The sequence below is a fragment of the Sceloporus undulatus genome, chromosome 7 (genome assembly GCF_019175285.1).
Source record: "Sceloporus undulatus isolate JIND9_A2432 ecotype Alabama chromosome 7, SceUnd_v1.1, whole genome shotgun sequence".
Taxonomy (NCBI): domain Eukaryota; kingdom Metazoa; phylum Chordata; class Lepidosauria; order Squamata; family Phrynosomatidae; genus Sceloporus; species Sceloporus undulatus.
Window position 1 is genome coordinate 18,600,657 of NC_056528.1, and position 10,143 is coordinate 18,610,799.

A 10,143-nucleotide genomic window follows, 5' to 3' on the forward strand; every position below is an offset into this window, starting at 1 on the left:
GTCCAGAGATCACACATTTGAAACATTGAAGAGAGCCAGGGTGGTGTAGTGGTTTGAGTGTTGGACTATGACTATGGAGACCAGAGTTTGAATCCCCACTCAGCCACGGAAATCCATTGTGTAACCTTGGGCACGACACACTCTCTCAACCTCAGAGGAAGGCAAAGGCAAACCCCTTCTGAACAAATCTTGCCAAGTAAACTTCATGACAGGTTCACCTTATAGTCACCATAAATTGGAAATGAGGAAGGCAATGGAAAACCTTCTCTGAATGAATCTGGCCAAGAAAACCTTATGATAAGGTTGCTATAAGTCAGAGTCTATGTGAAGGCCCATAACAACATTAATAAAGAGGAAACAAGGCCCAAACAACATGCTTGGTCATGGTTTGTTTCCCCTGATCACAGTTAAGTGTTGCATCTGAATCAGAGTCTGAAAACATTTTATTCTGGACTACAAGTGCCAAACACATACATGTTCCCCTACCAGCAAGAGAAAAGCCAGGCTATGGCTGAATCTGCAGAAATAATGCAGTTTGACTCCACTTTAACTGCCATGGTTCAATGTTATGTTATTCTGGAACCTGTAGTTTTGTGAGCTATTTAGCCTTTGTTGTCAGAGAGCTCTGGTGCCAAAACAAACAACGAATTCCAGAATTACATGGGACGGAGCCATAATGGTTAAAGCGGTGTCAAACTGCATTAATTCTGCAGTGCAGATTCAGCCTAAGGAAAGGTACTCACTGGTAAATTCAGCTTAATTGCATCAACAGGTTGGTAGAAGGGCCAGGCAAACTGGTGCTTCCATAGTGTCTTCACCACAACATTCTGCATGTACTGGAGCTGGTTGGTCTTTCTGCCTGGTTTCCCCGGGTTGGTCACCTCCGGGGGCGGTGGGTTGGCAGGGCCCTGTGGAGCCTGGATGGCCGATGTGACCGCAGACATCTCCCCCCTGCCTCTTTGTCTCACTTCTGCTCAAGGTGAGGATGGTGGCAGTAGCAGGAAATACGAAGAAACGGACCGTTGTCGTCCTTTACTAACCCTGAATGGGAATAGCATCCCATTTCCAGAGACCAGCCATGCAGCCTGGAGGAAGAAGCAAAAACATTTCACTTTCTCAAATGGAACACAGGGACACAATAAAGACATGCCTCTAAGGATGGATCCACACTGGAGAAATGATCCTGTTTGACATCATTTTAACTGCTAAAGAATTCTGGGATCTGTAGCTTTGTGGGACATTTAGTCGTCCCTGTCAGAGAGCTCTAGTGCCACAACAAACTACAAATCCTAGAATTTGATAGCATTGAGCCAGAGTGGTTAAAGTGGTGTGAACCTGGATTATTTCTGCAGTTCAGATACAGCCTAAGTAAATGCGTTTCCCAGCATGATTTTGTTAACCGGAAATCTGACACCAGAAACAATGACTAACACAGAAAGAAGAGGAATAGGGCTCTCACTACAAAAATCAGAAAAGTTGTTCTACATATTTCTTCCAAACCAACAATATGCAAATGTAAAATGAAACAACTGAGTCAGATAAACCTTGCATGAGTAAACAAAAACATTTTGAACCATCCAGAGACCATTTGAAGCCTTTCGCCAAAATACATGCAGGGAGGACTTTTTTTTTCCTGGCACTCTCCAGTTTTGTTATGATTTCTATTCTGGCGGCCAGACTTACAGAGCTGTGCTTTTCAACATGTTTGGGGGTGATGCCGAGGCAGGACTACTGTATCTGCTTTCTCCATTTCTTTCTGCTTTGCTATTTATGTATGCTCAGAAAGGGATTCTGGAGGTAGCTGGTGTTTCCCTTGCCTGCTGTAGGAAGGCACACTCGGCTAAAGTAAAATCAGCTAAATTCCATCTTTCCCGGCTCAGATTTTATTGCATTATTTACTGATTATGTGCTGCTGTAATCTGACATGAAAAGTATGCCTTTGTCCAGTTTTCTTTTACCATTTTTCCAATGCCCATGGTGCTAAAAAGAAACTTCCAGCTACAAAAGATGAGGAGGAAAATGGAGACCAGGAAGGTATAGAAAGACTGAAGAAAGGAGCTCCTTTGTCAAAGGCTTTATTAACCAAGGTATGCTTGTAAAGTCAGCCCTCTGTATCCACAAATTTAAGCATTCATTGCTTGAAAATATTCAAAGAGCATATAAGTTCCAAAAAGCAAACCTTGATTTTGACATTTGATTTACTGTGCCATTGTATTTAGTGGGGAGTCTTGGAACCAAACCCCAGCAGAGACCAAGGGCACACTGTACAAAGCAGAGATGTTTCACTTATATTCAGGTCCCATTGGCTTGAATATAGGCGTGGGCGCACACCCCAATCTTTCCCCCTCCGTTCGTCCCTCACGCATAAATGAGGGACGCAGGTCTGAAGACCACAAGAACGGAGGGAGGACTGTACTTGGCTTGGCATAAGACTACCATGTTTGAAATCTTAAAAATTACAGTTTATTCTGACAATAACTACAAATTGAATTGACTTTAAAAAATATATTGCTGTGTTACAAATGGAGCTACAAGGTCTTGGATTCTCAAATGCACTTGAACTAACAGCACTGGCAAACTATCATTTCCCTGAAAGGCAGCTTGTTTAGGAGCAGCCTGATACCAATTCGAGCCAGCACCCAATGGGGACCAGTTGGGTTTACACTGGGGCAACTTCTCCAATCACACCGAACAAGCCAAACAGACATCACTATTATGCACACACTCTTGCATCTATGAGGGGCACATGGTGTTTTCCATATCAGTGGACCACTGAGCTTTCCACTCCAGATTTCAGTCTGAATTCTGAAAGAGCTATTCCAGGGGCTGATCTTCAAAGTAGCTCAGTACCTTGGAAAGTTCCTTTAAAAAATGCTACTTTACAGAATCCCCTGTGTGCACACAGACAACCATCTCCGCAGGAAAAGCAATGTGAAAGAGGTCAGCTTGATAGCGGACATTCAGAAACCTTGGAATTTATCCTCCAAATTTGTTCTTATGGCTCGTTCAGGAATGACACGTCCCAAGTCATTTAGGAGTAACCCTTTCTGCAATGTACACATGATGTAGTGGTTTGAGTATTGGACTTTGACTCTGGAGACCAAGGTTTGAATCCCGGCTTGGCTGCTGATATTCGTGGGTGACCTCAGGCAAGACACACTCTCTCAGCCTCACAGGAAGGCAAGGTAAACATCTTCTGGACAAATGGATGTCATATTGAGGATGGAGCAAGCTTGTTTTCTGCTGTTCCAGAGACTAGGACCTGAAACAATGGATGCAAGCTAAAGAAAAAGAGATTCCAACTGAACATTAGGAAGAACTTCCTGATAGTAAGTGCTGTTCAACAGTGGAATGCATTGACTTGGAGAGTGCTGCAGTCTTCTTCTTTGGAGATCTTTAAACAGAGGCTGGATGGCCATTTGTTGGGGGTGCTTTGATTGTGAGTTCCTGCATGGCAAGGGGTTGGGACTGGATGGTCCTTGTGGTCTCTTCCAACTCTATGATTCTATGAAATCTTGCCAAGAAAACCCCATGACGGGTTTGTCATAAGTTATAAAAGACTTAACGGTGCAAACAACAACAACAAAGACCAAGAGCAGGGAACTGACTCGATGGCACACAACAACAACAAGAACAGGGTTCTCATTAGCTTCCTTAGCAATTTCAAGAAAACCAAAACTAACTTTCAACCTAAAATTCAAGACAGTAGGACTTCACCACTATTGTGTAGCTCAAAGGACAGATGGCTATCCTGGCCATTTGAAGGGAGTATTCTCTTCCAAACTGACAGAAATGCGACTCAGATATACATTTTGCTACCCTGGTGCTGGAAAGTTACTTTTCAGAGGCAAATTGCTTCCTTTACCCTTTCCTAAGATCTTTAAATTAAAGGTTAGAGACAATGAGATGCAACAGTTACCTGCACCTGACGGATGAAAATAACATCCACTGCCCCTAACAGAAGCTAACATTGGTGGCGCTATATAAATAAATGAGAATAATGATAACAGAGAAGGGAGTCGCATAGAGATGCAGTAAGTATCTTCCTCTTCAATGGCCTCACTGATACCTTTCTCCCTCCCATAGTTTAGGACAGTTTGGGGCAATACTGACCTCAAGAAAAAAGACATTCAACTACACAAACCGTCCAAATGTCAAGACAGGTAGCAATGATATGAAGGGGGTAGCAGTGAAGCATTGTCCAAACCTTGCAGGGTAACCGAGAGAAACATTTTGTGATGTGATCCGGGGATTGTGACATTAAAGAGGCGCTGGCGAATCAGAAGCCACTGTGCCTTTTTCATTGGAACTAAGCAAGTGTTTTTGAGATTTTGGCACTTTCCACACAGGAACCAGTACTTTCTATGTAGATAAGCATACTTCTGTGCAGAAATACAGTGGAACCTTGGTATCTGCTGGGGTTCTCTTGTGGTACTCAAGTCACATTATATTCAATGGTGTAGTAATATGGGTCCTTTATTTAAACGGCAAAGTCAGGGTTTGCTTTTTTGGAATTTGTGTATTTTTTTGAATATTTTCAAGCCATGGATGCTTCAACCCATGGATAAAGAACCCATGGATACAGAGGGGCAACTGTACTATTTTCTGTGCAGGAAAAGGCATTTCCTGCACAACAAAATGCACTGTTTTCTATGCATATGAGAATCTTATATAGAATAGGGTTTTTTGTTGCGGCATTTTCTGCTCAGCATTTTTGTGCAGGAAATAATACGTATTTCTGCACAGGGATATTATTTAGCATACAGAAAAAGCGGTCTTCTTCACAAAACCATTCTGTGCAGATTTTGCATGGAATAAATGCCGGACGTTTGAAATACTCATCAGTCCAGATTCTTCTGAACAGGGTTTGCTCGCCACTAGGAAAACATGTTTTTTTAAACTACTTTGTTTTAAAATTTCTTTTCAAATGTTCTTTACAATACTATTCACCACCAGCTTCAAGCAAGAGAAGCGAGGTATCGTTCTCAACAGCTATGTCCACAGTTGTGCTTGGGACTTCTTATAATATTTGTTGGGTAATCCATCATCATTATTTATTACCATCTTAGAAAATCACCTTTTTGCTTCTCTGTTGCTTTAAAAGAATAGAATTGATAAGAGAGTAGCATCAAGTGTTTAAAATGTCTGACTCTAAAATGACTTTTAAAAGTAACTTTTAAAGCACAGGTGGAGAAAATGCAGCCTATGGGTGGCATGAACTTTTCAAAGCTGTTAATGGGGAGCCCAGGGTCCTTCCAAAGAACTCCTATCTAAAGGTAAAATAGTTACTTGTCATAGCAATGAGCCAGGGGCTTAAAGGCACCAGATCTTGTCCGATCTTGGAAACTAAGCAGGGTTAGCCCTGGTTAGTACTAGGATGGGAGACTGCTAGCAAATACCAGGCACTGTAGGCTATATTTCAGAGGAAGAAACTGGCACAAACATCTCTGGGTATTCCTTGCCTATGGAAGCCCTATGAAATTCATGGGGTTGCCAGAAGTCTGATGACCTAACCAAAAACAAGGGATGATGGGAGTTGTCATTCATTGGAGCTGGGGACACAAAGGTTCCCCATGCCTCTGTTAAATGAATGAGATGTTCAATTCTGGATCTTTCTTAACCGCTTTGCGTCACAAAAGCAGCAGAGAATTTTCTGCCATGAACAGCGATAGTTCGATCCTTTGCAACAGCACCGAGGAGAGGGCTGGAGAGCAGCAGACGGATGCCACTTTGTTTTCAAAATCTGCTAGTCTGTATAGTATTTGAGCTGCTGTATTTTGCCATTTCTTCAGTACTAAGGTGGGAAAAAACGTGGGAGGGGAACAGCTGTGAATTGCACAAAAATACCGAGTTCAACCCAGTCAATCCCACAAGGAGGAACTCAATAGCAAAAGACTCCCAAACTAAATAGCAATGCATACCAAATACATAATAACGTAAAGAACAGCCATGTGGGTTTATAAGTATATAGCAACAGTTAGTATCAGTGCACGTTTCTTCTAACCACATAGCATTTTGACCTTGGTTCACAGAAGATTTGGAGGTGTGAGAGTCGGAAAAATTTGTTTTCAGAGTGGTTTTGTAAAGGAGTCCAAATATCCTTGAAGAGCAAAAATATTTTGTTCCAGCTTTGGCCAATTCAAAGTGAAGTGGTGCAAATTTCTTCCTCTGTTTCAAGCAGGAATTACTCAAGACTTGGCTGAAATAACCCAGTATCTGTATTTGTTGTTGTCATATACTTATCAACCCACATGGCTGTTGTATTTGTTATGGTGCATTTATTTACACACTGGAATACACCTTGGGGGCTTTGTTGTTCTGCCAATGGGTGTGTTAGCTCAGAATTGTACCAACCCCAGCTATGGAAACATCAGAGCATCAAGACTTATAATGAACTACCATGACACTTTAAAATACACATCTGCACCAGAGCTCTCTGACAGACCAGGATGAATACCTCACCAAATTACAAATCCCAGGATTCTGTAGAATAAGTCATGGCACTGAAAGTGGTGTCAAGCTGCTTTAATTCTGCACCTCTCTAGGAATCTCTAGGTTCTCCAGCACCTATGGTCAACCTCTGCCAGAGGTTGATCATAGAACGATGCTGGAGGACCTACAAATGCCTAGAGAAATGTTTTCTCAAAACTGCAAATAACCAAATCTGCCAAAGCCGAAGCCGCAAATGCAGAGGGCCAACTGTACTGCAATATCGGATCAGGATCGAAAAAGATGTGTTATTTCTTTTTTGAATGCAGGTATTATGAATGCCGATTCACTCCCTACAAATTGCTGAGGGCTTAACTCAGAAGAAGCCAAAAGCAAGGAAATTATTATGCGGATGCATCAGGACAAAACAAGTTCAGGTGCCAGCTTCCTACAGCACTCATTCCCTGCCCAACTGGACGCCCAGCAGTAGAAAACTGCTATGGCACATGCAGGTTTTCTTTAACCATTGCAACAATTGCCCCACTCACTAACAGGGCACCCTTCAGGGCAGCAAAAGTATCACTTCGACTGAGCAAAGACACGTTTTTTTCAACTTTTTGGTATGTCCAGTGGCTCAGTTCCCTTGGACGACCCTGATTTCCAGCATTACAAGAGAAGCAAAAAACAGGTTCTCTTTCTCTTTTCTCCACAGATTGTGCCTAACTTTCATTAAGTTATCACTTCCTAAGCATGAAGACTCTGCTTTTTAAGACTGACTATATCCTGTAGCCAGAGATGCCAGCGTTAAATAATGAAAAGAAGCATGACTACATTGGAGAATCTATCCAAGCCTTTCTGAGATTGCACCATTTTGGGGGGGGGGGGTTTGTGGCATCAGAGCAAAGCTCTAGGAAAAGCCCCCTCGCCAAAGGAGAGCAAAGCTCTGGTGCCACAACAAACTACAAATCCCAGAATTAAATGGCATTGAGCCATGGCAGTTAAAAGTGGTGTCACACCGACTTGTTTCTGCAGTGCAGATGCAGCCATTGTCAAGCAGGTCCATTAATTCTGACTGCTTGCAGGAAGACTTTTACAAATAGGATTTGAATACTCTAGACTGAGGCACCAGATCGCATCTGATCCTGGAAGGTAAGCAGAGTCATCCCTGGTTAGCACTTGGATGGGAGACCACCAATACATACCAGGTGCTGTAAGGTATATTTCAGAGGATGAAAATGGCAAAACCCACCTCTGAGTATTCCTTGCCTAAGAAAGGGAAATTCATGCAGTCGTCCTAAGTCTTGACTTGAAGGCACAACATACATACACATGGTGTAGTAGTTTGGGTGTTAGATGCCTGCTCTGGAAACCAGGATCTGAATCCTTGCTGAAGCATGAAACCACTGGGTGACCCTAGGCAAGTCAATCTCTCTCAGCTTCAGGGGAAGGCCATGGCAAACCATCTCTGAACAAATCCTGCCAAGTAAACCCCATGATATCAGTCGTAAGTCAGGAATGGCTTGAAGTCTTACGACGATGACAACAACAACAAATACACACACATACACTTTTACAGCAACATTGAAACCACCTGCCCGGCCGAAGCCAATCTCAATCTGAGTACCAGGAAAGCAACAGAAACACAGTCTTTGAGTACACTTCAGCATGATAATTCCTGAAGGGGTTCAACTATTAAGGTGATCCAATTTTGCCAGATCCTTGTTGGGTGGGGAGGCATGAACCCCCTCCCAATTCTGGAGCCTATGTCTGGAAGGAGGCTAGTCTGGGGGGAGTTGAGCCCCTAGCCCCCTTTCTAGAGTCAAGGCAGTTTGGAGATAGCTTGGGGGAGTTGGGCTAATCCCATTCAGGAGTCCATTTCTGGGAGGGGGTTAGTCTTGGCGGGGTGAACCCCTCATCCTCTTTCCAGAGTCAATGTCTGGGGGCTCCTCTTGAGGATGGTGAAGGGGGGTTTACTCTTGAGAGGGTCCCATTTCCAATACTGGGGTGGGGAGGCTATCCTTGGGGGGGTTTAATAATTTTGAAGCCCTATTCTGGGGGAGTTGAGGGTGAGTTGAGCCCCTCACATTCCCCTCTTCAAGAGTCCATGTCCAGGAGGGGGCCAGTCTTCAAGGGGGTCCCCTAGTCCTGGGGGGTTATTTTGAAGCCCATGTCGAGGGGAGACTAGTCTTGGGGAGGGGAAGCTTGAGCCCCCACCCCTTTTCTCCTAGTCTTCTGGAGGGGGACTCAGCCTGCCTTCCACAAGACTAGGGACTCCTTCCAGATGGACTTTGAAATGGGTGCCCCCCAAAAAGTTGGGGGGCTAGTTTGGGGGAACATTTAGAAGCCCGTGTCAAGAGTGCTAGTCTTGAGGTGTTCCTTTTTCCATGTTGGGGGGAGGCTAATCTTGGGGGGAGATATTCATTTCAAGGTCCATATAGAGGAGGCCTGCTAGTCTTGGGAACTTGAGCCCTCTCCAACCTTTTTGGAGTCCATGTTGTTGAGGCTAATCTTGTGGTGAGTTGAGCCTCTCTCATTTCCCCCCTTCAGCAGTTGGGGGGGGGGGGATACTAGTCTTGGGGGGGGCATTTTGGAGCCCATGTCAGAAAAGGGTGAAGAAAATAGTCTTGGTGAAAGGGTGGTTGAAGCTCCCTCACATGAGTGGGGGGGGGGTCAACTCACCCTTCACAAGACTAGCCCCCCCTTTCCCATATGGCCTCTGGAAAAGGGACTCCTCCTTAAGACTAGTTCCCCCCCCCCACACGGACTTCAAAATCGCCCTCCAAGAATAGTTTCTCTCCCCCCAACTTGACTCTGGAAAGGAAATGGGGGGTCAAGTCCCCAAAACCTTACACCCCCTTCGATATTGGTGTGTCCCCCCAAAGACTAGCTTCCCCCGAGCATGGAAAGGCCCCCCCACAACACTAGTCTCCCCCAATAGGGACCTCAAAATTGCCCCCAGCATGAACTCCAAAAGGGAGGATTGGGGGGCTCAATAAGGGCCTCCCCAAGACTAGCCTTCCCCTGACATGGACTCTATAAAAGGGGGAATGTGGGGGGCTGCCACTTGACCACAGCCTAGTGCCTACCTCAAGGTGGACTATGAATGGGTGCCTCCCAAAAGTAGCTCCCCCACATAGACTCTAAGATTCCCCCCCCAAGACCTGACTCCAGAATGGTGAGGCATTGACCCTCCACCCCCCCAAAACATGTCTTCCCAGACATTGACTCTGGAAAGGGGGACAGGTTCACACACACACACACAACACACACACACACACACACCGCCCCCCCCCCAACATGGACTCTGGAGACAGGCCAGGGGTTCACCCCTCAAACATGACCCCCCCAGAATTGACTCTGAAGGGGGAGAGGTTTACCCCCGAAGAAGCCCCCCCCAGACACTGACTCTGGAAGGGGGGGTTGAGGTTGGGGAGATTCAACCCCTGTCCCCAAGACTAACCCCCTTCTAAGGACTTGGTGTCCCCCCATCCCAACCCCCCTAAATTCCATCTTTTGCAGCCCCCCTCTCCCCTCTGCAGCCTGAGCGGCCTTCTCTAGGGCCTATGGAGCCTCCTTTGTGTGAGGCCCGAGAGAAAGAAGGGAAAGTGGGCCTGGAGGAAAGAGGGAGGCTGGGAGGAGATGAGACCCCCCCCACAACAATCCCCTTCCCTTTCCCTTCGAAGATGGCGGGCAGGAGGGCCCTTCTTTCAGCAC

General features: G+C 45.2%; 1 protein-coding gene across 6 annotated transcripts in view; it reads right to left on the reverse strand.

Annotated features, from left to right (window-relative positions):
* The window catches only part of BRD3 (bromodomain containing 3), a 28,205-nt gene extending 20,381 nt beyond the window's left edge, over nt 1-7,824 (reverse strand). For 2 of the 6 annotated variants that reach the window (XM_042478970.1, XM_042478967.1), the window contains exons 1-2: nt 7,679-7,824; nt 744-1,085 (exon numbers count right to left, since the gene is read on the reverse strand). In XM_042478970.1, coding sequence (XP_042334904.1) covers nt 744-944 — 201 coding nt within the window. In that variant the 5' untranslated portion in view covers nt 945-1,085; nt 7,679-7,824. The remainder of the gene's footprint in view (nt 1-743; nt 1,086-7,678) is intronic. The other 4 variants (XM_042478973.1, XM_042478971.1, XM_042478972.1 and 1 more) reach the window with 2 other exon arrangements.
* Between the last annotated feature and the right edge of the window lie 2,319 nt (nt 7,825-10,143).